The sequence below is a fragment of the Pipistrellus kuhlii genome, unplaced genomic scaffold (genome assembly GCF_014108245.1).
Source record: "Pipistrellus kuhlii isolate mPipKuh1 unplaced genomic scaffold, mPipKuh1.p scaffold_m20_p_3, whole genome shotgun sequence".
In the NCBI taxonomy this organism is placed as follows: Eukaryota; Metazoa; Chordata; class Mammalia; order Chiroptera; family Vespertilionidae; genus Pipistrellus; species Pipistrellus kuhlii.
This window is the reverse complement of record NW_023425529.1, coordinates 47,623,763-47,648,732: the sequence shown is the minus strand read 5'-3', so window position 1 is coordinate 47,648,732 and position 24,970 is coordinate 47,623,763. Positions and strand designations below refer to the sequence as shown.

The following is a 24,970-nucleotide window of genomic DNA, read 5'->3' as shown; positions in this document are numbered from 1 at the left end:
GCAAGTTTGGTTCCGAAGAGGCTTTAGGGCCGGTTCCTGCCTCGGCGGGGAGGCCGCGCACCTCCTCCCAAGTATTGTACTAACCTGACTTGGGCTCCAGTTGCCTCCACGTGTCCTGGGTTTGCAGGAATTCCCTGATCTCTTGGGGGAAAATACACATCGATCTAAGATTAAATGCCACCTGGCCGAAACCGGTTTGGCTCAGTGGATAGAGCGTCGGGCCTGCGGACTGAAAGGTCTCAGGTTCGACTCCCGTCAAGGGCATGTACCTTGGTTGCGGGCACATCCCCGGTAAGGGGTGTGCAGGAGGCAGCTGATGGATGATTCTCTCTCATCGATGTTTTTAACTCTCTATCCCTCTCTTCCTCTCTGTGAAAAATCAATAAAATATATTTTTTTTTAAAAAAGATTAAATGCCACCTGTCCCTGGGGCCTCCTTTGAAAAGCAGGAAGCTGGGGCGTGCTCTCTTGAATAATAAATTTAATTAAGTAAATAAAGAAAAGCAGGAAGCTGGGGATTCTCTCTCTCTCTCTTTCTCTCTCTCTGTTTTTGGATGTAGGATCTCTGTTTCAGTCTTTTTGAGGATCCTGGTTTGACTCAAACAACAAATTGATTTAATCTCCCATGGTGAATTGTGCATGTGGAGTACCTGTTGCGTAGCTGCCCTTCGGCCAATTCTTTCTCAGTCCAGATGAGAATGAACTTGTGTCTAGGGAACAGGATCCCTCGTCAGTTCTTCGGTTCTCCAGCAGCCCCTCCCAGACCTCCCCTGGAGGGAGGGGAGGAAGGACTATGCAAATGAGTACCCCTTTCTTATATAGGGGCTTGTCCCAGCCCCTCAGTGCCTTTGGTTGCTGGAAGAAAGACAGGATGGTTCCTTTAAAATGCCTTCTCCGTGTGGCTGTGCTGGGTGCTCTTCTGGCTGTGGGGGCCACAGAAGGTTAGTGTGGGGCGTGTGGATATGAATAAGTGCATTTGGGTTGCACACCTGCTCTGTCTGCTTTCCTCCCTCCTAATGGGAGATACTCGCAACACTTCAGGCTTCTCATTCATTTGATTTAGTAAGGATGTGTGTACTTGAAGTCTGAATCTGGGACTGAGTCTGAGAGTAATTCCATCCGCTTGGAAGGGCAAGAAGAAAATGGTGGGTCTTCATGGCCATAATTCATGGCAGGGGCTCCAGGGGGGTGGGGAGAAATGAGTGGGAGGCTCTTTTAGGTGATGTCTCAGGCACTTGGGAAAAGGTACTTAAAGTGAGAAGTAGGAAGGAGAATGTGGTATTGGATAAAAAGGGTAAGGAGGCACCATCAAACCTCTGTAGGGTGGGGATGGGTGAACACAGGCCAGGCTTTTGTCCTGTGCATGGAAAAGGCAGGCAGAGGGGTCTCAGCTGAGCATCACATGAAAGGGCTCTGGAGGATTGGAGCCGCGTGACAGGAGCAAGAGGTGGGGGCGAGGAGTGGTGAGAGGATCTGGAATGTCCCTAGGGGCTCTGAGGAGGGAGGGCTGGGAGTGGGAAAAGAATGGGGCATCTTATGATTCTCTTGCTCTAGTAGTAAGATACTCAGTGAAGATTCCAGATCCTCCCCCAGCCGAATCAACTAGATTTCCAGTACAAAGTACAAATGGAGTGAGGCTAGTTTCTGCTACGCTGAAATACATGCATCATATCTGTTTCCTCTTTTTTTTTCTTTTAATGTCTTTTTATTGATTTTTGAGAGAAAGAGAGAGAAAGGGAGTAGGATAGAGAGATAGAAACATTGATGTCAATTGGCTGCCTCCTGCACGCTTCCTTCTGAGGACTAAGCCCGAAACCCAGGCATGTGCCCTGACTGGGAATCAAACCAGTGACCTCTTGGTTCATGGGTTGATGCTCAACCACTGAGCCACATCAACTGGACTCTCAATTTCTTCTTTCTCACAGACTTCAAGAAAATTCTTCTTGATTTGACTTTCCTCATTCATGATGCTGTTTTAAGTCTTTTTTTCTTACTATGTTCCTTAATGTAAGTCTGGAAACATTCTACTCATTCTTGTCCATCTGAGGCTCTTAAAAGACTGTGCTTACTTTTTTGATGCTGATTTTTTTTATGTCATAAGCCATTTTTAGATATTAATGAAATTTTTATGGTTTGATAATTTTGTCTAGTGTGAAGTGATGCTTATTCAATAAAATATTCATTTTAAAAAACAGATGCATACTGAGTTTGTAGGGTTAAAATAACAAGATGCTTGGGTTTAGCTTTTAAAGACTTTAACTAAAAACAAACAAATAGGAGACTTGACTTGGGGTGCTGAACACACAATATAATATACAGATAATGGATTATAGGATTGTATACCTGAAACCTATATAATTTTATTAACCAACGTCACCCCAATAAATTCAATAAAAAATAAAGCAACATAAACAAACAATAATAACAACATAAAGAAAAAACAAATGTGGCAAATGCGATAGTTGTTGGATCTGGATGAGGCATATAGAGATCCATCATCTCTTTTTCTCAGTCAGTTGCACTAAATTTGTCTGCTGTTCCCAACCCCAACCTCTGCCTACTTCTGATCCATCTTCCTCACGGTTTGTCAGTTATCCTTCTAAAACACAGTCTGGCCAAAACTGGTTTAGCTCAGTGGATAGAGCATCGGCCTGCGGACTGAAAGGTCCCAGGTTCGATTCTGGTCAAGGGCATGTACCTTGGTTGTGGACACATCCCTGGTGGGGGGTGTGCAGGAGGCAGCTGGTCAATGTTTCTCTCTCATTGATGTTTCTAGCTCTCTATCCCTCTCCCTTCCTCTCTGTAAAATAAATAAATAAATAAATAAATAAATAAATAAATAAATAAAGTGGGATTACCAATAATTAAAAAAATAATAAACAAATAATAAAACACTGACTGATCATATTAAAAAAATTCTGAATGGTGAATTTTATGTGTGTGGGTTATAGCTCAATAAAATAATCTTCTGAGGTGGCCTTGCCTATAGAGTTAAAGGCCAGACTCCTTCACCGGACACTCAAAGCCCCCAAGGCAGCTTTTTGGTCTCGTCTTTCCCAGTGTGCATTAACCAGACTGCTAGTAGTTCCCGGTCATGCCATGTGCTTCCATGCCTCCATGCCTTGATTTATAGCAATTTACATATATGTCTATTTCCTATACTTTACCTTGAATCCCTTCAGAGCTATGTCTTATTCATTCCTTAAGTTCTTTGTACCTAGCATAGTCCTTTGTACCTGGTACCTAGAGAACATTCGTAAATTAAAATGCACTTTGAATGTGAGAGTGAGTGGAGTGACATGGGACACTATTATTTCCTGAGAAGGGACTGAGTGAGGGTCCTGGGGCCCTCACGGCACTTTCCTTTTAGGATCCATGGGCCAAGACTTGCTTGGTGTCTCGAGGCCGCTCAGAACGAAAGGCTGGAACAAGCAGCTGTATCCTGAGTGGACAGAAAACCAGGGGCCTGACTGCTGGAGAGGTGGGAACTTGGCAAATTCCGGGGAGGGCACGGTGGAAATGGGGTGGGGAGAGAACTGGGTTGAATGTAGTTTGAGAAGAAGGGGAAGGGTATATGAGGAGGGGAGGCCAAGAAATCCCAGCTAATGCAACTGCCTTTTCCAGGAGGCCCGGTGGCCTTGAAGGTCCGTAGTGATGGGCCTACGCTGGTTGGGGCAAATGTCTCCTTCTCTATTTCCCTGCACTTCCCTGAAAGCCAAAAGGTGCTGCCAGATGGGCAGGTCATTTGGTCCAACGACACCATCGTCAATGGTGAGTACCTCTATCCCAGGCCCTCCTTCCTCTGTCCCAATTCTCCAGTACCCCTAATGAGCTCAGGGAATGTCCCCTTCCACCTCTGGTTTAAAAACACAAAAACCAAATTATATATGCAATGCATATTCATTGTAGAAAAAGTAGAAAACACAAATAAAGTGTGTGGGGGGGGGAGTCAGATTATAGTCACCCAAATGGGGGACAGAAGACCCAGTGGACTTAGAAGTTGGATGGATTTACATTTAAACTTGTTACTAGTATGTGATCCTGGGCAAATACTTGTTTTGTGCTCCCGTTCCCTTATCTGTAGAATGGGGATGATACCTACAGTGAAGGGTTGTTGTAAGGACTAAAATGTGATAGTACATAAAGAATTTAGCACAAGGCCTGCCCTAGCCTATAGGAAAGTCTCAATAAATGTTAGCGGGTGCTGTTATTTCTACTTTTATCCCATTCGCTAGAGCAAATCCCTCTAAATATATTGATATAGCGCCTTCCAGTCTCTTTCCTATGTAAGTGCATACATATGAACTTTTAATTGTAGTTTCCATTCTTTCCACTACCACCCTAAATGGGTTATACCAAGGGGAATATACTTTGCGGCTAGGGCGTATTCCCAGAGCCCCCCTGAGAGCTGTATTAGCGGTTCTGTATAATGCCAGGATTCAAAGATGACTCTGTATCTACCTTTCAGGGAGCCAGGTGTGGGGAGGACAGCCAGTGTACCCCCAGGAACTTGATGACACCTGCATCTTCCCTGATGGGGAGGCCTGCCCATCAGGCCCCTGGTCTCAGAGGAGAAGATTTGTTTATGTCTGGAAGACCTGGGGTGAGGGACTCCCTGCTCTGGCCTGTCATCCACACTTGGATTCACCTCTTCCCACCTGATTCTCTTTCCTTTTGGTCCCACCCTTTAAGCTCTGCAAGTTTCCCTAATCAACCTCCTCTTCCATAGCACTTCGCCCCCTCCAACTCTATTATAGTTCTTTCTGGGGATCCTCCCTCTGTTAGAGTCCCATTCCATGGAACCACTCATCAGGACTCCTTCACTGGCCCCCATATTGTCACCTTCCAAATACTATCTAAAATTACCGTCCTGCCGAAACCGGTTTGGCTCAGTGGATAGAGCGTCTGCCTGTGGACTCAAGGGTCCCAGGTTCGATTCTGGTCAAGGGCATGTACCTTGGTTGTGGGCAACATCCCCAGTGGGGGTGTGTGCAAGAGGCAGCTGATGGATGTTTCTCTCTAATCGACGTTTCTAACTCTCTATCCCTCTCTCTTCTTCTCTGTAAAAAATCAGTAAAATATATATATATATTTAAAAATAAGTAAATAAAATTACCGTCCTAAATTCATCTGACCTTCCTTCTCTGGTGCTGTCTCTAATCAATCTTCTTCAACCAGTAACCCTCAGCCTTCTCTGCTTTTCTTTCCAAAACCCTCAGGCCAGTACTGGCAAGTTCTAGGCGGCCCGGTGTCTGGGCTGAGCATCGGGACAGACTCCTCAGTGCTGGGCACAAACACCATGGAAGTAACTGTCTACCACCGCCGGGGGTCTGGGAGCTACATGCCCCTCGGTTACTCCAGCTTAGCCTTCACCGTTACTGGTAAGGATTCGGAGGGGGCAAGGCCAATCCTACAGCGAGAGAAGAAGGTGGAGAGGATTGGCTGGTCTGGAAGGGGAGTAGGGAAATGTGTATAATCTTCAAGGGGCAGAACCAGGAAAACCTGGACAAGGGAATATGGGGCTTAGAGCCAGTGAAGACACAGTCAGCTTGGGGTTGGAGGGTGCGGCTGGGAAAAGAGAAGCTGTGGCCCAGATGTGCGTCTTACCTTTTCTGGTTCCGATCCCAGACCAGGTGCCCTTCTCTGTGAGTGTGTCCCAACTGCAAGCCTTGGATGGAGGGAACAGGAACTTCCTGAGAAACCAACCTCTGGTCTTTGCGCTCCAGCTCCATGACCCCAGTGGCTACTTGTCTGGGGCTGACATTTCTTACACCTGGGACTTTGGAGACAGCACTGGGACCTTGATCTCTCGGGCACTTGTGGTCACTCACACTTACCTAGAGTCGGGCCCAGTCACTGCCCGGGTGGTGCTTCAGGCTGCTATTCCTCTCGGCTCCTGTGGCTCCTCCCCAGTTCCAGGAACCACAAATGGGCTTGTGCCAACTGAAGGGGCCCCTGGCACCACAGCTGGGTTAGTGCCTACTACGGAAGTTGTAGGTACGACACCTGGTCAGGTGCAAACTGGAGAGCCCTCTGAAACCACAGATGTGCAGGTGCCAACCACAGAAGTTTTAGATACTACACCAGTGCAAGTGCCAACTGCAGAGGGCCTAGGCACCACACTTGCAGAGATGCCAACTGCAGAGGCTATAGGTACGACCCCTGAAGTGTCAACTGGAGAGCCCTCTGAAACCACAGTTGTACAGGTACCAACCACAGAGTTGGTGGAGACCACAGCGGGAGAGGTACCCACGCCTGAGCCTGAGGATCCAGATGCCAGCCCGTTCGTGCCTACAGAAGGTGTCACGGGTAAGAGGGCCAGTGTGAGTGAGGTTTAGTGAGGTGGGGCATTTGTAACTAAAGAGCTGAAAGATTTCCCCACGACCCAGCTGTCACTCCTTTGCCTGGCAATGGGAGTCCCCTCAGAGGCCTCGCTGGTTTTAAAGCCCTCAATCTCTCTTAATGCCATGGAATAGATGTGGAGTTCAGAAGTCAGGGCCTTCTCCTAGGACCTGGGGAGAGAGCTTGTTGCTTCTCTGCCCCTGAGAGCTGTTATAAATAACCACATTCCCTGGACAGGCCAGGGAATGACAGACTGTGGTTATTTATATAATCTTTATATCTCATTTTCTGTGCAAGCGTAAATGCATACATTTTTTCCCCTCCAGATTCTGACACCATTTCCCACCCCTGGATTCTCTTCCCAAAGCAGACCAGTCTGAAATGATAGCGCTGAAAATGGGAGATGCAAAAGTGACACTTAGATGAGTTAAACATATATCTAGCCTAGGGCCTAGCACAGTGAGGGCTATCATAAATACTTGTGATTTTTTTAAAACTCTCACTCTATCCCATCTGTGAGACTGTGGGGCTGTAATTTCTCCTTCAGGGCCCCAGTTTCCTTATCTATACAATGAGATTTCCCAGGCCTTGTCAGATTCCAAGCCTGGATCCTGCTAGGCTGGTTTCCAGGTGAGTCATTTGTCTGTTGACTTCTCTCCTCTCCTGCCAGGCTCCCAGAGCCCGCTGCTGGATGACACAGCCTCCCTAATCCTGGTGAAGAGACAAGCCCCCTTGGATTGTGTTCTGTACCGATACGGTTCCTTTTCGCTCACCATGGACATTGTCCGTGAGTCCTGCCTACTGCGGGGGCTGGTGGAGGGAGGTGTGGGCTGCCTCAGGTTGCCAGTGGAAGCATACTGTGGAAGGAGTTTTCATTTGAAGGCAAGGGGAAAGGATTAGGGAGGCAGGCAGCCTAGGGACTTCCTGTCTGTGGGCCTTTAGGGAATCCTGGTGGGGGAATCCCAGGCTTAAAATCTTGCAACTTTGCAGAGGGCATCGAGAGTGCTGAGATCTTGCAGGCTGTGCCATCCAGTGAAGGGGATGCATTTGAGCTGACTGTGTCCTGTCAAGGCGGGTGAGTGTCCCACTGGGTGGCCCTGAGAACTCCTGGTTGACCCGTTAACCTACTCTGGTATCAAGAGTTCCTTCCCAGACACCCCGCTCCGCCCCGACATAAGATGTCACCTCTCCCAGGCTGCCCGAGGAAGCCTGTGTGGACATCTCATCGCCAGGGTGCCAGCCCCCTACCCAGCGGCTGTGTCAGGCTGTGCCACCTAGCCCAGCCTGCCAGCTGGTTCTGTACCAGGCACTAACAGGCGGCTCAGGGACCTACTGCCTCAATGTGTCTTTGGCTGATGCCAACAGCCTGGCAATGGTCAGCACCCAGCTTGTCATGCCTGGTAGGTACTTGGACAAGAGCAGGGATAAAGAAGGGCAGTGGGCAGAGGCTATCTGTCAGGGAGCAGACACTGAAGCAGAGTCTGGGATTCTACTCACAGGTCAAGAAGCAGACCTTGGGCAGGCTCCCCTGTTCGTGGGTATCTTGCTGGTGTTGATGGCTATGGTGCTTGCAATTCTGGTATACAGGTGAGAGCCCCACCATCCAGCTCACACTCCCTTCTTCCTTATTTCCACCACTCACTCTTCCTCCCGAGCAAGTGTGGTGTCCAGGAAAGAGCTCGAACTTGGAAGTTAAACAAGAATGGGCTGCATTCTCGCTCGTGGGATTTTGGGAAAGTAGCTTAACCTTTTCGAACTTCTGAAAAGTAGGAAAACTAACACTTATCCTGTGGGCTGTTGTCAGGATTAGATACAATGTGGATAAAGCATCTGGTTCTGGAGCAAGAATACAATAAATGATTATATTGATGACTACTGTTATTGGCAATATCAAAGGCGGAGGAGGTTGGGTGAACTGAGTTCTCCACCTGCAAAAAGGCCAGATCTCTGGGCCTGGAGTCCTCAACTAGGGAAGCTTGTAGGGAGAGGGGAATGGACAGAGGCCACCACAGAAACAGGAGAGGATGAACCCTGTTGGCGAGGAGAAGGTTGGGGAGCAAAGATCAAGGCCAAGGAAACCTGAAATATGGGCGTGTCCTTTGGAGAGGCACAGACAGGCTGCCCTTGGCCATCGCTAACGCCTTTCCTCCTTCTCCCAACCTCAGGCGCAGACTTATGAAGCAGGGCTCTGCTGTCTCCCTTCCCCAGCTGCCGCAGGGCAGCACCCCCTGGCTGCGCCTGCCCCGGGTCTTCCACTCTTCCTCCATTGGTGAGAGCAGGCCCCTCCTCGGCGGGCAGCAGGTCTGAGAACTTGCCTGGGCTGCCATGATTTACCCAGGGTGGACAGCAATGCCTATCTTTTCTCTACTCAAAGGCCGCCATTACCTGAAATAAATACTCAGAACCCGATGCTGGTTTTTTTTGCTTCTCGGGAGAACCTGTGTCATTTATAGAGTGAGGGAATAAAGGAAGGAGGTATACCACTCACTTAACAGATACCCCAGGGAGGGGGGAAAAGTCATTTTATTCAGATGAGGCACTTGCAATGTATGAGTTTGTGGCGTGTGTGTGTGTGTGTGTGTGTGTGTGTACACACATATGTGTGGGAAATAGTGGAGGTGGTGCAGGGTAATAAATACTGTAAGGGTGAAGGAACACTGCCCTGAGCTGGCAGGAGGGTGTGGCAGCAGTATACACAGCCTACGGAGTAGAGTCCAGAGAGGTGGGTTCAAGGCTGGCTTGGAGGCTGAGGTGTCCCCCCTCAACACAAGAAGCCAAAGAAATTGGAGGAGCGGGGGGGTGGGCCCATGAGCATGGGCATCTGGTTCTTGTGGGTGATCTTGATCTGAAAGGGAAGAGGGCATGTTCAGATGCAGAACCTGGTCTTCTTGGGGAAAGACCTGTGGGTTCAGGGTGGGTGGCTGGGGTCCAAGATAAGCCATTCATAGTAGGAAGGCCAGGGGCTGAGAAGACAGGGTATGAGAGGAATGCTGCACAGGGGAACTCCAGGCATCAGGAGGAAGTAAAGAAGCTATGGAATGGAGATTTAGGATCCATGGGGCCTGAGGGTTCAATTTTTGGCAGGCTTAGGCAATACTCACTGTACAGGGCGACTGCATCCATGGTTCTCCATCAATTTGCATGGGAAGGGTTTTCGTGGTGCTGTGGGAGGCCAAGGTAGATTGGTGGAGATTTCCTTGCCAACCAAATACCAAGTCTCTATTTCTTAGATTGGCTTTCAGACCCTTTAGCACTGAGATCTCCTAGGACAGCCCCTCCCCACCATTCCCATGTCCCAGGTGCTCCCAGCCCAACTCTTTCCCTCAGAGCCTCTGGCCCGAGTTTGCCTTACTGAAAGGTGATCTCGGAGCACTTGGCCAGCCGACGTCCAGCATTTTTGAGCTTGGTATAGATCTGGCCCATTTCAATTGCACCCTCCAGCCCTACCACTTCCAGCCGCTTGTCAGTTGGGTCTGGGGGCGGAAAGTAGTGAGATAAGCTTTGCAGAAGCAGGGTGCCTTCCCCTTAGTCCCGCTCACTCCACTTCCAAAGCTGCTCCTCTCACCTGGTACACTGGTTTTCAGGATGTCAGGGTCGGTGATGATTTTAGCTGCAGAACCTAAGGCCTGGTTGATCCCATGGGTGTCCCCATGGGGCCTCTTGGTATCACCCCAGAGGTTGGATCCACCATGCGTGCTAGGAATGTTCAGGACTGCAATGCCTTCTAGAGATAGGGAACTCAGATCCAGTGGTTTCCCACAGATCTGAGAATAGGAGAAAACAGATCCTTACTTCATGACATAATCAAGGGCTGTGACCTCTTCTTCCACCAAATGACCAACAGGGAAAGCCAAAATTTTGAGTTTCGAAAGGGTTGGAGAGAAATAGGGACTGGTAAATCTTGAGAACTTGGAAATTCAAAATTGGAGAGCTGGGAGGTCAAAGCACAGGTTCAAGAATATGGGAAATTTTTTGTCGAAACCGGTTTGGCTCAGTGGTAGAGCGTCGGTCTGCGGACTGAAAGGTTCCGGGTTCTATTCCGGTCAAGGGCATGTACCTTGGTTGTGGGCACATCCCCAGTAGGGGGTGTGCAAGAGGCAGCTGGTCGATGTTTCTCTCTCATTGACGTTTCTAGCTCTCTGGTCTCTCTCCCTTCCTCTATGTAAAGATCAATAAAATATATATATATATATTTTAAATTTATAAAAAAAAAATATATGGGAAATTTTTGAGGCACCTGTGTAGGGAGAAACTAAGGTATAAAAAGCTGAAAAGGATGTAGGGTTAGGTTTCATCATACCCACCTCGACTGTCAAACACTCCTCCAGCTTTTTGCATGTTGAAAAGATGGATTCAGATGTGGCAAATTCAAAATACCATAGCTTGTTCTTCATTCTGTATCAGCCCCAACACAAGACCCAGTAGGGAAGGGACAAATTATGCAGTTGGCCGTGACAGGGAAAGGCATCAACCTCCTGACTCCATACCCATGCAGAACGGGGTGCCTTTGGGGTGAGGGCTGTCCTAAAGATGTCACTGCCCATATAAGTGCTCTGGTCACACTTGGCCACAACTGGTCCCTGCTTCTGTGTATGTCTACCCCCACCCCCACTTTCTCTCACCTGCTGTTGAACTTCTCAGGATATTTCTCTCGCATCATGTGGAATCGGTGAGCAATAGAGGCGTCCTGGGGAGTTCAGGGCACGTAAGATCAGAGGCCTGCCTCCTCTTAGCACAGAACTTTCTTTAACTTCCCCATTTGGGAGCAGTATGCCTTATGTTCTTTTCTCGCAACTCACACCACTGGCCCCACCCCAAATTTTCCTGTGTACAGCTTCTACCTTCCCAGTCTGCCCTCCTCCAGCCTGTGCCTGCTTAACCCCTACTTCCTCTCTTCCCCCCTGCCCACTCCACTGACCACACCAATGGAGAAGTAGTTATTGATGATATGAAAGGGGACTGGGTCACACTTTTCTTCAGTTTGTAGGGGTATCACCTCCACAGACCATCGATCCATATGTACCACTTTACTGGTCTCTAAATCCTTGAGGATCTTCCCCAAATTCTGTCCCTCATAGCCTGGGGGGGGGGGAGGAGAAGACAGGTTAGCACTCAGTCCCAAGTCCCAGAGGGACCTCCTCTAAGCTCCTAGCTCCACAAATTCCCAGGGATCTTCTGCCCTGATCCTGCAGACCCTCTCAGCCCTTGCCAGTGGAAGGGAAGGGTGCTTGGACATGGATGGGCCTTGCTGACCCTTTTCTCCACACTGTCATGAAGGATGAGTGTTTCCAATGTGTGTACTCATCTAACAATAACTCCAAAGTTCATCTGGAAGACTAGAGAAGATAGCCAGAAAAATGTTAAAATGAGCGATGAATGGGGGAAATTCATATTCTCTCTCTCTCTCTCTCTCTCTCTCTCTCTCTCTCTCTCTCTCTCTCTCGACACTCTGTCTAAACAGTGTGATAACAGTAAATAGAATAAAAAGTAAAGGACAGAATGCCCAGAAATAGAATGAAGTGTATATGAGAATTTAGTATATGATGACATTTCAAGTAATTAGGGAAAAGATAAGCCTATTTCATAAATGTGCTGGGTGTAAAAGTTACTCCTTATACCAAAATAAATTCAAGATGGATCAAAGAATTTAAATGTAAAAAAAGGAAGCAGAATTTGTACTAGAAGAAAGCACAATGCTTTGCCAAAACCGGTTTGGCTCAGTGGATAGAGTGTCAGCCTGCGGACTGGAAGGTCCCGGTTTCGATTCCGGTCAAGAGCATGTACCTTGGTTGGGGGCACATCCCCAGGGGCGGGCGGGGGGGCGGGGGGGCAGGAGGCAGCTGGTCGATGTTTCTCTCTCCCTTCCTCTCTGTAAAAAATCAATAAAAAAATATTTTTTTTAAAAAGAAAAGAAAAAAAAAAAAGAAAGCACAATGCTTTAACTATTTTGAGTGGAAAAGTCCTTTCTAAAACATAATACAAAGCTAGGAGCCAAGAAAGGGAAAGACTGATTAACACAAATATATTAAATTTACAAACTTCTGTATGGTTAAATAAATAACACACTTAAAAAAAAAAAAAAAAGACACAAACCCCTACCGGTTGTCTGCCCACAGACTGAAGGGTCCTGGATTCAGTTCCCTTCAAGGACATGTACCTCAGTTGCAAGCTCAATCCCCTACCCCGTTCAGGGCATGTGTAGGAGGCAACCAATTGATGTGTCTCTCTCACATCAATGTTACTCTGTGTTTGTCCCCCACCCTCTGACTCTGTCTAAAACATATCAATGGAAAATATCCTCAGTGAGGATTAACAGCAATAACAACGAAGACAAAATACAAACTGAGAAACATTTTCTGCAACACAGACAACAGATTAACTTCCCCAACATTCATAAAAAGCTTACAAATTCTATATTTATAAAGTCAATAGAAAAATTGGCAAACAAGCCAATCACAGAAGAAATACAGCCCTCGCTGGTTTGGCTCAGTGGATAGAGCGTCAGCCTGTGGACTGAAGAGTATGGGGGTTGAGTCCTGACAAGAGCATGTGCCTGGGTTTCGGGCTCAATCCCCAGTAGAGGGGTGTGCAGGAGGCAACCAGTCAATGATTATCTCTCATTTGATGTTTCCATCTCTCTCCCTCTCCCTTCCTCTCTGAAATCAGTAAAAATATATTTAAGCCTGGCCATTGGAGATCACAGTTCGATTCCTGGTAAGGACACATGCCTGGGTTGCGGGTTGATCCCCAGTGTGGGGTGTGCAGAAAGCAGCCGATCAATGATTTTCTCTCATCATTGATGTTTCGACTGCTTGCTCTCCCTTCCTTTCTGAAATCAATAAAAATATTTTAAAATAATAATAAAATAAATTAAAAAAAAGAAATACAAGTGGACAATATGCATATTAAAGATACTCTGATTAACAAAGTATAAAGAGATTGAGACAACCAAGTGTTAAAAAGATTGTGAATAAGCTGGCACTCTCATTTGCTGTTAGTTGGAGCATATATTGTTTTTGTTTTTGTTTTTATTGATTTCAGAGAGGAAAGAAGAGGGAGAGACAGAAACATGAATGATGAGAGAGAACCACAGATCAGCTGCCTTCTGCACGGCCCCCATTGGGGACCAACCCTGAAACCAGGCTTGTGCCCTGGATCAGAATCAAACCTGGGACCCTTCAGTCCGCAGGCCAATGCTCTATCCACCAAGCCAAACCGGTTAGGACTGGAGCATATATTGTTATTTCATTTCTGGAAGGCAATTTGACAATTTTATCAAAATGTTATCAAATTTTATCAAAACATATCATTTGATGTAGCAATTCCACTTTTAGGAATTTCACCTACAGAAACTAATATATAAGTGCACAGCAATGGATATACATGTAAGTTTGCTGAGGTACTTCTAAAAGAGCAAAAAATTGGGAAAAATCTAAATGCCCATCACTAAGGGAAGGTTATATAGATGGTGGCAAATCCATGCTATGAATTAATGTGCAGCTACTGAACGCAAAATGAAATCGATAGGTACTAACATGGAAGATCTCCAAGACACATTATGCAATGAAAAAAGAACCAGAAAAATCTAGATAGCATCATCCCATTTATGTTTGTTTAAAAGTTCCATGTGTGTGCATGTGAAAACAAAAAATGAGTACAAATAGGAAACAGTGGGAGGAATGTGGAATTTGGTGAGGAATAAGGAAGAGACCTATATGTGAAGACTTACACATTTCACTTTTCAAAAATTTTTATAGTGAAAATGTACTGATGCATTATTTTCTTTTTAATATGGAACACTTCACAAATTTGTGTGTCATCCTTGCACTGAGGCCATGGTAATTTTCTCTGTATCATTCCATTTTAGTATATACTAGAGGCCCAGTGCATGAATTTGTGCACTGGCGGGGTCCCTCAGCCTGATCTGCACCCTCTCACAATCTGGGACCCTTTGGGGGATGTCAGACTGCCAATTTTGGCCTGATCCCTGCAGGTCCAATCCGGACAGGAGGGAGCCTGATCCTGTGCATTGAGCATCTGTCCCTGGTGGTCAGTGCACTTCATAGCGACCAGTAGACCAGTTGTTTGGTTGCTTAGGCTTTTATATATATAGATACTGCTCAAGCAAGCACTATTATTTTTTAAGAAAATAACTAATCAACTGTCAAATCTTTATGCTCTTGGAGCCAGCAATTTCACTTCTTGAAATCCCTCCTAGAGAAATTCTCACATCTGTGTGCAGTGTTCACTGCAGATGGTTTGTAGTAAAAGATTAAATGCTACCCAAATGTCTATCAATAGGGGACTGGTTAAATAAATTATGACAGGCACTTTCCTTCCCAGGAGCACATCCATGCTTTTCTTCCCCAAAAGGTGTGCCTCTCCTAAACTCTAACAGTCCCCACGAGACTTGCAATCAGGGGAGCCATGGGCAGCAGCTGCTCCTCCCAGGCTAACGCTCTGAACCTGCCCCCTTTCTCTGACTTTCCAGTGAGCGAACGCAGCCCCACCTTGGCTCACTTCTTTTTTTCCTATAACAGTTCTAGAGAGCTAAAGCAGCCTCGCCTAGTCTCTCTCCTGTTGCTTTTTCTATCCTAACCTCTTCCTGGTTTCACTATCCTAACTTTAATAAGCAAACTCTCAAAAAAAAAATAATAACATTCACAAAGCATAGTGCTATTCAGTAATAAAAAGAGTGAGGCAGCCCTAGCAGGTTTGGCTCAGTGGATAGTGTGTTCTGAGGAGTGAAGGGTCCTGGGTTTGATTCCAGTCAAGGGCACATGCCCGGGTTATCTCTCATCATTTGATGTTTCTATCTGTCTCTCCCTCTCCCTTCCTCTCTGAAATCAATAAAAATATATTTTTAAAAAAAGAAATATAATGACAACCAAGATGAATTGTTTAGTTAAAAAAGAAGAAGAAGAAAAGCATCTGTAAAACGACCTTGTTGTTTAAATAGATTATTATGTCTCTACGAAGAAAACCGTGTAGGAATAGACTCCAAAACTTTAGGGAGTAGATTACAGGGAACTTTCACTTTCTTGGCATGTAGATCCGAAATGTTTGAAGTATATTTTACCACAAGCAAGTATTTTTGTAATCAGGAAGAAAAAGATTACAAAATTGGGTCTTCACTTCCTCACATTCCATTGATGGTTCAACCCTCTGTAATTTGCCTTTCACCATACAACCCTGCTGAAAACTCTTTTGGCAAAGATTGCCAATGATTCCTGCCAAAACCAATAGTATAACATATCTTCAGTTCTTATTTTAACTCATGGAACTACTCACTTGGCTTCTAAAATAGCACCCTCTAAGTTACAGAGGACCCTCTCCAACGCTCCCTCTTAGTCTCTACGGTAGGCAGCAGAATGGCCCCTCAAAGAGGTCCACATCCTAATCTCCAGAATCTGTGAATATGTTGCCTTACATGGCAAGCGGCTTTGCAAATGTGATTAAATTAAGGACTTTTAAAATGGGGAGATTATCCTGAATTATCTAGGTGGGCCCAAGGTCATCATAGGGGTCCTTATCAGTAAAAAGAGGACCCCTAGAGCCTCTAAACAAAACACAGCCCTGCCAACACCTTGACTTTAGTGCAAGTGGGACTTATTTTGAACTTCTGATCCACAGGATGTTCAGATGATAAATTTGTGTTGTTTTAAAACAAATGTTTGTGATAATTTGTTATAGCAGAAACAGATCACTAATATAGACTCCATTAATAATTCATATTCCTGTGCTCAAACCTTAAATAGGGTGATTACCAGGATCTTCCTGTCCTCATCCACCTTCTCTCTTAACTCTTTTCCTGGTAATTCTTCTATTCTCCGCATGTCAATTACTTCCCAGGAGCAGATGACTCTCGAATACGTATCTTCAGCCCTGACTTTTCTTCTAAATTCTTAACATTGATTTCTAACTTCCCACCACACACTTCTATCTGGGTGCTCCACTGTCACCTCAATGCAGCATGTCTAAAAATGAATCTTCCTTCCCAAAACTGGTCCTCCTCCTGTATCCCATATCTTAATGAATGCCATCTCATCTGCTCAGTCCACAGACCTAGGAAATGTCTTAGACTGGTCTTCACCTCTTCCTCCACAACCCATTAGTTACCAAACATGTGGCTGCTACCTCATGGCCATGATTGGGGTGCGTGCTAGAGGCAACCAATCAATGCGTGTCTCTCACATCAATGTTTCTCTCTCTCTGAGTCTCTTCCCCTTCCTTCCACTCTCTCTAAAAAAATCAATGGGGCCCTGGCCGGTTTGGCTCAGTGAATAGAGTATTGGCCTGGAGGGTCCCAGGTTCGATTCCAGTCAAGGGCACATGCCCAGGTAGCACGCTCAATTCCCAATGTGGGGCATGCAGGAGGCAGCTGGTCAATGATTCTCTCTCATCATTGATGTTTCTATCTCTCTCTCCCTCTCCCTTCCTCTCTGAAATCAATAAAAATATTTTAAAAAGAAAAACAATGGGAAAATATTCTCAGTGAGGATTAATGCAAAATAAAACAAACAAATAAAATCTGGCCAAAAATTTACATTGTAATATGTGTTCAAAGATATTTCTAATTTCTAGAATAATATTTTATATAGAGAGGGATAATATTTTATTTTACTTTTAAATATATTTTTTCTTGATTTCAGAAAAGAAGGAGAGGGAGAGAGATAGAAACATTGATGAGAGAGAATCATTGACTGGCTGCCTTCTTCACGTGCCACACAAGATTGAGTGCACAACCAGGCATGTGCCCTGACTGGGAATTGAACATGACCTCCTGGTTCATAGGTTGACATTCAACCACTGAGCCATACTGGCTGGACAAGAGTATAATATTTATATATATATATATATATATATATATATATATATATATATATATATATATATACATATCTTTCATGAGTTTAAGAGCTCCCTACAGTTCAGGGATTGCACATTCATATGCCTTAGTTGTTAGAAAGGTCAAGTGGATGAGTGAATAGTAGGAAGCCCAGGGATTGTGGGCAATTGAAGATTACATAATCCACTTCTTAGAAATAGCAAGGTCAAAAAAATTAAAACACTGCAAGGTAGACAGTACAAATAACTTCTGTGGACTATCAGCTTGCAATCTTCAGCAAGATGAAGTTAAAAACTCCTCAGCACAGCATTCATGACCCTCCATAATCTGGACTCTAGTAAACTCAGGCCTTCTTCTCCCCATTCCCCATTTCACACCTTATGTCCCAGTCACAATGAATGACACACTTTCCCCTAATGCACCGCCACATTGTTTAGTGGCTCCAATGATTTTACATAATTTCTTCCACTTAAAACATTTTATTTTCCTTAGCAGACCCCTATTCTATAATCTCCTGTGACATCTCAGAGCTGACTTTGAATCCAAATCTCAACTCCAAGATACCTCAAACTCAACCTGCCCCACACTGACCTCTTTAACTACTAATACCTTCAACTCTTTCTCCCTCTCTCTCTCTCTCTTTTAAAAAAAATGTATTTTATTGATTTTTTACAGAGAGAAAGGGAGAGAGACAGAGAGCTGGAAACATTTATGAGAGAGCAACACCTCCTGCTGTGCCTGCAACCAAGGTATATGCCCTTGACTGGAATAGAACCTGGGACCCTTCAGTTCACAGGCTGACGTTCTATCCACTGAGCCAAACCTGTCAGGGCAACTCTCTTTTAAAGGAGCTAAAGTCTAGAAATGGGAGTGCAGTTAGGAGACTGTTGCAATACACTTGGGAATAAATTATAATGAATGAATACATGACCTGATTAACTGGTTGAATGAATGGATGAGTCATGGCAAATCTCCCTACTAGTTCCATCACTTGGCATCTGGCTTACATGTTTTTAAAAAAAAAATATGGTTTCATTGATTAGAGAGAGAGAGAGAGAGAGAGAGAGAGAGAGAGAGAGAGAGAGAGAGAGAAACATCAATCCACTGCCTTCTGCATGCCTCCTACTGGGTATCGAGCTGCAATTCAGGCATGTGCCCTGACTAGGAATCAAACCAGCAACCTTTCTCTGTGCGCTGGATGATGCCCAACCAACTGAGCCACACTGACCAGAGCTGGCTTAGCTCTATACAACCTTTCTTATCCCCACATTGCCTCCCTCTACCCCCATTTTCCCTGATGCTCTGGGCCCTAAGAATTAGTTGGGAGAAACTGAAAGAGATTTTTAGATTTCTAAGTTCAGACTGTGATCCTTGTTCCTTCCAAAGCTCTAGTCTTTTGGGACAATCCACTTTGGTACCCACCCATCTATACCTCTTCTTCCCAATCCTCTTTGTACACCAGACACCTAGATGCTTTCTAGGTATCTTTCCCTTCCAACCCAACTCCATCCATTACCCAAGAAAAAATTTCTAGTCATTTACCTCCTCCCCATCTTAGACAACGAGCTAGATCATTTCCAGTGCCCAGGGGTAACACAGCAACAGGAGGCACAACAGGCAAGTTGGCTTTGTCTGGGGAGGCAGGTGAGGAGATGCATGGAGGGAGTTAGCTCTGGAAGGCCACTGCCCGAGTGCCCTGCCCGGAGTGCTCCCTGCACTGACCAATGGTCTCAAGGATCCAGCCTACTGTGCCATCTCCACCACACACCAAAATCCGGCAATCGGGAACTTCTCTGAAGAATCTAAGCCTGAGACAAAAGATGAAAGAGAAGATGAGGGACGATAACTGGAATGAAGCTACCCAACTCTTGGACGGGCAGATTACTTCTATTTTGGACTTTCTTTATAATCCCCTTCTCCTATGTCAAAAGACGTATCTTTATTAAGGGCAGAGAAAAGGTACAATGGGGATAGTTTATAGCCACTCCTTAGTAGTCAGGGAGAAATTGGTATCTCCAACCTTTGAGAGCAGAACAATGATGAGGCAGAGCACTCAGAGGAGAGGATACTCAGTGACCCTAGTGAAAAACAACATTCTGAATTCTGGTTTCTAGGGGTCCCCTGGCCCTCCCCTCCCAACATGCAATCTTTCCTGCTCTCTCAACATACACAGATAGGCAGACACACACAAATGTTGGGATATAGCTCCCAACTGACACTCACCCTGGCTCAGGACCATCTTTTAGGAGGTTGAACACCTGTCGAGGGTTTAGCAGATACTGGAATTTCCAAAGCACCCTGTTTGAGGGGAAAAAGGAAAGCTTATGGCAGGCAGGGGATGGAGTTTCTGAACTCCACCTTCTTGCTGTCCTCCTCAAGGAAAGTCCTCCCTATATACACAGATTCCAAATCCTGTTGGTCTGCTCCCTCCATCTCAGAAGACTCAGTATTGGTTTCTCACCTCTCTCCCTGCTTCCCACCACTCTTAGGGTTGACAAAGACCAGAAGTGGGTGGGTGTTTGCAACAGGGTCAATCTGCATGGGGGAAGAAAACAAGGATAAGGAATGCAGGGTTTTGTTAGAGTTCACATGGACCCTGGAGACAGGGGCAGAAAGCTGTCGTTCCCCCAAGATATATTTTCCCCTCCTCTACCAGGGTGGGGCTTCTGGAGAGTGGGCACAATTCCCCAGGTTTCCACTTCATTCCCCACAGGAGGGCTCCAGGGAAGGAAAACCATCCCCCACCACACGAAGCCCAACCCTCTCAGCCTTGTACCCGCAGAGCCTCAAATGTGCTCAAGGATAATTCATCCGTGATCTTCTGGCTTGTTTTGCTACCTTTATGCTCCTGTCCAGAGGCCTAGGGAGGGAAGCAAAGGGAAGGAAAACTGGATTATGTGTGAATCCCTAAACAGATGAGAGTTTGACTTGAGTCCTAAAAGTATAGGCTCTCTGGTCTAAATGGCATTGTGTGTGTGTGTGTGTGTGTGTGTGTGTGTGGGTATTTTTAAACCGGAGAAGCACTCTTGTCCCCTCCCAGCCGCTTCCCACAGGTCTCACCAAGACGCTGGGATAGATGGAAGACGGGGGCAAGATGTGATCTCGGAGCAGCCCACAGTCACACTCATGGCCCACAGCCTGTAGGCAGTCATCATGGATCTGAAAGACAAGGTGGGCATGGAGAGATCGTGGAAAGAACTTCAACACTTCTCAACTTGGGGATCTGATACTGAAAAGAAAGCCCTAGGGGCTGTAAAGGATATGCTGTCTGGGAGGCATAGAAGACTAAAGTCTAACAGAGAAGAGAGGGCAGTTAAGCCCGGTGCTCCAAGGCACAGCCTGTAGAAAAAGCCTCTGACTAACCTCTAGGTGGCACCATACACAATGCAGCCCAACGAGACCGTGGTAGATCCGGATTTTTTTCTGACAGCGGTCGCATCTTCCAGATACACAGCCTCCTCGCACCCACACATGTGATTGGACCTTGGGGAGAAAGGCAATCCCAGTCTGAGAGGGTCTGAGCAAGGACTGGGGAAGGGCTGAGGGTAGCAATGGGTCAAGGGCTGGGGCCAGGCTGTGGATGGTGATGGGGTAGGCATGGGGGTCACTCACACCAATGTCCTTCCGAGACTTGGCATAGGTGCTGACTTCACAAGGCAGGGCCTTCATGGCACACTGGTCGTGAACGGTGTACTTACAGACTGGGCAAGGGGAAAGAAGGTCAGAGACTTAGCTAAAGCCCCTCTCTCTAGTTCCTCCTTACCTGGGGGTGAGGTAGGATCACTCACTGAAATAGACATAAAATCCCTTGCTGTGAGGGTGTGGTAGATAATTAAAGTTTGGGGTGGGGGCTCACTTCCAAGACCTATGCCTTTTGCTCACTCTTCCCCTAAGAGAACAATTGTTACTGCAGGACTACCCCCTACTCCCTCCATGTGCCAATAACTGAGTTGGATGATCCAAAGGAGGCCCAGAGAGAACAATAATAATAACTAATTATTTTTGCAGACTTAATGGTAGGTACATGCACTGGATGAAGCACTTTTCTTGCAACAACTTATTTAGTGCTCACAATGATTTCAGTTGAGAAAGATTAAGGCTTAACTAGGTCACGTAACTAGTCAGTGGCAGAGGTCAGAATTCAAACCCAGGTGACACTAAGTTCAGAGTGCCATGCTCCCACAGAGAGCTGGGCTGCCCCTCAGCTCCCACACTCCCAGGCCCCATCACTCACGGTTACAGCACAGGCCCTGTTTGCCAAGGCCAATGCTTGACTCGCACAGGTTGCAGTAGACTGGTCGGGGGAACCTTTTAGGTCTCCACATGTGCTGCCCATTGTCCTTCAGGGTCTAGGAGGGCACAGTGAATGCTAAGGAGTATCTAAGCCCTTAGAAAACCAACCTCTGACAAGCACAACCCAAGGCAGCTGTCATAACCATCCTCAAAAGTCCCTCCTACTCACCATCTCCAGACCCAGCAGCACTAGCAGTGGCACGGTAGTGGCCCCAGCCCGGAGCCACTCAGCTAGGGAGACAGAGCCACTGCCATCGTAGTCAATCTCTTTCATCATTTCCTGAAGGATCTGAGCAGAGAATGGGGAGACTCTTGGTGTGAGTGGTCCCTCAGACTTGACATCTCTCCATGGCCCCCTAGGACACCCAGACCAGCCATCCTAGTCGAGGGTAAAGTAGACTCACGAGGGAGAAAATACAAGAAGGGACATGAAGGAAGAGCTGCCTTACCGGCTTCAGCTCAGACACATCCCAATCCAGGTACTCAGCCACTCGCATCATCTGTGTGATGATTTTGTCCACTTCCTGTGGGCCAAGAGAGCAAGAGCCACAGCCATATCCCACCTCACTACCACCATTCAAACCACGTTCTCTAGAAATCAGTTCTTGGATTCCACCCCAGACCCATCTCTCATTCTCAGGATTCCCTATGCTAAGTCTAGGCGTGTTCATATGTTTGCAAGGCAGTCCCCAATTCATGCCTCCAACCTCCTCTTTTAGGCGTCAAGAGCTTTGGACCTACTCCCAAATTTAGTTCTACAGGATTCAACTTCTCCCTCTAGCTTCCTCTGCTTCTTAAGATCCTGGAAGAGTTGGGACAGGAGGGCATAGACAAATGGACACATACTCCCTTGCCCAGCATACAGGTCCCCCAACTCACTGAGCTGTCCAGGATCCCATTTCTGTCCATGTCGTACAGCTTGAAGGTGACTGTGGGGTATTTTAGGGGGGCCAGGGTCAGTTTGTGAGGGATGCCCAAAGAATTCACAATAAAATACAGGAGAAACAAAGAGACAGACAGAGAGAAAACTTTTAGATGAAGAGCCCAGAGCTTGGGATTGGGACTGAAAAGGGAGACAAAAAAGGAGGGGAAATAGGTCTGGATTCCACCCTCAATGAACCTGATAGGGGAGATACTACACACCATCTATATCCCAAGAACACCCCAGGCCACCTACATGAAAATGTACAGAGCATAGGAACTCGGGTGACTATGGTGGGTTGCATTAGGTATAAGGAGTCTGGGGGAACAGAGAAAATGGGCCCACTCTCTGGCCCCACCTTTGTAGGGCCCTGTCGGTCTTTAGGAATCCTGAAAAAATTAGGGAAGGAAGGAGGGGGAACACCCTCTCTCCCTTCACCTTTCTTCCCCTCCCCCAGTCCAGAATGGCAACTCACATTCTAGCTTGTCTTCTGGTCGGCCACCCTCCAGAAGGGAAAAGTAGCAGGAGACATCGCTGAGACAGACCATATCTGGTTACAAAAAGTACAGCAAATCTGAGGTTGGGGCTCCATCCACTCTGGTTCTTCTCTTTCCCTTTGTTTGTCCCAACTCTTCCCATTAACTTTCCTTCTTCCAGCTCCCAGACACCAGCAAGGCCAACCTCTACCTCTGACCCCTAACCCTACCCCCAACATGTGACTCGATTCAACTCTCACCCCAAAACCCATGACTTTCCTTTAGAAAGCTGGGCCCGTTCCCACCTATGTGACCATACCTTTTTTTACAGTCTCTTCTACGGAGTGACTAGTCTGGAAGGACTGAAACAGTGCCAAGCTTAGGTGACTGGGAACATCATCCACTTCCAGATAGATTTTCAGGAATTGTCGAAATCCCTCATACCCAATGGCCTATGATGAGAGCAACCATTATCCTGGGGAGTCTGCAGGATGGGAGTTAAAAATTGAAGAACTGGGAGTAGTGGGGACAGAGACAGTAAGTGCAGAATTGAGAAGAATCCAAGGCAGGAGTATAATTTCTTAGGTTGAGTCCTGAATTAATAGAACCTCTTGCTTTGTCCTAAAGCAATATCTGAAAATCAATGAATATTGGGAGGAAGAGAGCATGGGTGGGCGCAGAATAATCCTTGGAAATTGGGGATCCCAATGGTGTAGCAAACAAACAAACAAACAAAAAAAACCCCAACAACAACAAAAACACACACACCAAAAAAAAACCACACCAAAAAAACAAAACAACAACAAAAACAAAGATAGGAGGAGTTGGTCCAGGAAAAGATTTACCAGCTGCCACTCACATCTTTTTGGACATATCCAGCCATTTCACCATCCTCAAAGAGCTTTAGGACATCACTGACCTTCTTGGTGGAGTCTAAGGTGTGAAGAAGAGGAAGAAGGGCATTAGTCTAACTCTCCCTGCCCTTGGCCAGTGTCCCTCCCAGACATCCACCAGGAAAAAAGATTCAAGTGAGACAAAGAAAGAAGAAAGTCTGACATACACAGAAATACAGAAGAGAAAAACATTTCAGGTCCTCCAAAGCGGTACCCCTGTTTTTTTCATCTCTGAGGCTTGGAGCAGGCAGCCAAGGTTCAGAGACGGTAGATGGAGAGCTGAGACCCCGGACACCTCCCCATCTCCCTCTCCTCCCTTTCCTAGTCAGAGGCATATCTTAGGAGCTGACTGGTTCAAAATCCCTGGGGAAACTGAGGGTGAGGGGGAAATTGAAGGAAGAGGAGTTCTCTGGGGAAAGGGCTCCAGAGCTAAAGGATGGAAAGAAAGACTCACATTCCATGTATTTTTGCAGCTGGGCAAAATCATTGGGGCTTATCAGACCGCTCTCTTTGGCCATCTTTCTTCTTTTCGCAAGGATGGCCACAAAGATAGTTTGGTAGTAGTGCCTATGGCGCCTGGATGTCGACTGCAAAGAGTAGCTCTGGAGGATGACAAGAGTATAGGGCTGGAAGAGCCAGCATAGGCTCTCTGGTGTCTCCTCAGTTAATTCTCCGCTCCCACTATTATTTTTCTTCTTTCCTATCTCTGAGTCTCTCCCTAAGTCTCTTCCTTTTGTGTTCCTCTCCATGTGTCCCCCTACCCCCCTCCACCCCCCATCTCCAGTCTGTCCTTTGTCTGTTTTGGACTCATCTCTTTCTCTCCTCCATTTCTGGATCCTACTCCAGCTCTCTTATTCCCCTCGCCCCACAGTCTGTCTTAATTCATCTCTGACCACTCTCACTTTCCCGCCCCCACACCCGCTTCGTGAGTGTGTCTCTCGCCAGCTTCTCCCTTTTCTTCCGCCTCCCCCAATCTCTGCAGTCTCTCCCAAGCCTGTGCTCTCCATCGCAGACCCCACAGTCCCGGCCCTCCCCCTCCGGGTGGTTCTCACTCTACTGATGGCTCGCCTTCCTGGCCAGGACCCCATTTTGCTGCGCCTCCAGCCTCGGTCCCCAGCTCTGCCACCCACTCCCCGAGCCACCCACGCCCCTCAACGACCTCTAGCGCTCCTGAAGCGCGCGACACAGAACCAAC

At 46.6% G+C, this 24,970-nt stretch overlaps 2 protein-coding genes and 1 pseudogene across 7 annotated transcripts; 1 reads left to right on the top strand and 2 right to left on the bottom strand.

Moving 5' to 3' along the window:
- Positions 1-806: 806 nt before the first annotated feature.
- Positions 807-8,751, top strand: PMEL (premelanosome protein). 2 transcript variants are annotated; one of them, XM_036454579.1, is made up of 12 exons: positions 807-941; positions 3,371-3,481; positions 3,625-3,771; positions 4,469-4,603; positions 5,220-5,381; positions 5,629-6,068; positions 6,108-6,309; positions 7,013-7,129; positions 7,333-7,417; positions 7,537-7,742; positions 7,842-7,929; positions 8,508-8,751. In XM_036454579.1, exons 1-12 carry the CDS (start codon positions 872-874, stop codon positions 8,647-8,649), a joined length of 1,905 nt encoding a protein of 634 aa, XP_036310472.1. In that variant the 5' UTR covers positions 807-871; the 3' UTR covers positions 8,650-8,751. The 2 variants fall into 2 exon arrangements, with proteins under 2 accessions (XP_036310472.1, XP_036310471.1); XM_036454578.1 differs by having other exon boundaries at positions 5,629-6,309.
- A 79-nt stretch (positions 8,752-8,830) lies between these two features.
- On the bottom strand, positions 8,831-24,379 carry DGKA (diacylglycerol kinase alpha). 5 transcript variants are annotated; one of them, XM_036454572.2, is made up of 23 exons: positions 24,230-24,379; positions 23,742-23,815; positions 23,202-23,334; positions 22,882-22,956; positions 22,364-22,413; positions 21,934-22,008; positions 21,654-21,773; positions 21,426-21,540; positions 20,804-20,892; positions 20,555-20,674; positions 20,252-20,350; positions 19,968-20,051; positions 19,653-19,726; positions 19,415-19,489; positions 18,914-18,999; positions 18,734-18,823; positions 11,261-11,421; positions 10,965-11,029; positions 10,647-10,737; positions 9,908-10,106; positions 9,695-9,815; positions 9,444-9,504; positions 8,831-9,187 (listed from the first exon to the last, which is right to left on the bottom strand). In XM_036454572.2, the coding sequence occupies exons 1-23, from the start codon at positions 24,291-24,293 to the stop codon at positions 9,104-9,106; spliced, it is 2,205 nt and encodes a 734-aa protein (XP_036310465.1). In that variant the 5' UTR covers positions 24,294-24,379; the 3' UTR covers positions 8,831-9,103. The 5 variants fall into 5 exon arrangements, with proteins under 5 accessions (XP_036310465.1, XP_036310467.1, XP_045444020.1 ...); XM_036454574.2 differs by lacking the exon at positions 24,230-24,379 and having other exon boundaries at positions 23,728-23,815; XM_045588064.1 differs by lacking the exons at positions 22,882-22,956; positions 23,202-23,334; positions 24,230-24,379 and having other exon boundaries at positions 23,742-23,760.
- On the bottom strand, positions 14,128-14,228 carry LOC118730991 (annotated as a pseudogene).
- Positions 24,380-24,970: the final 591 nt, after the last annotated feature.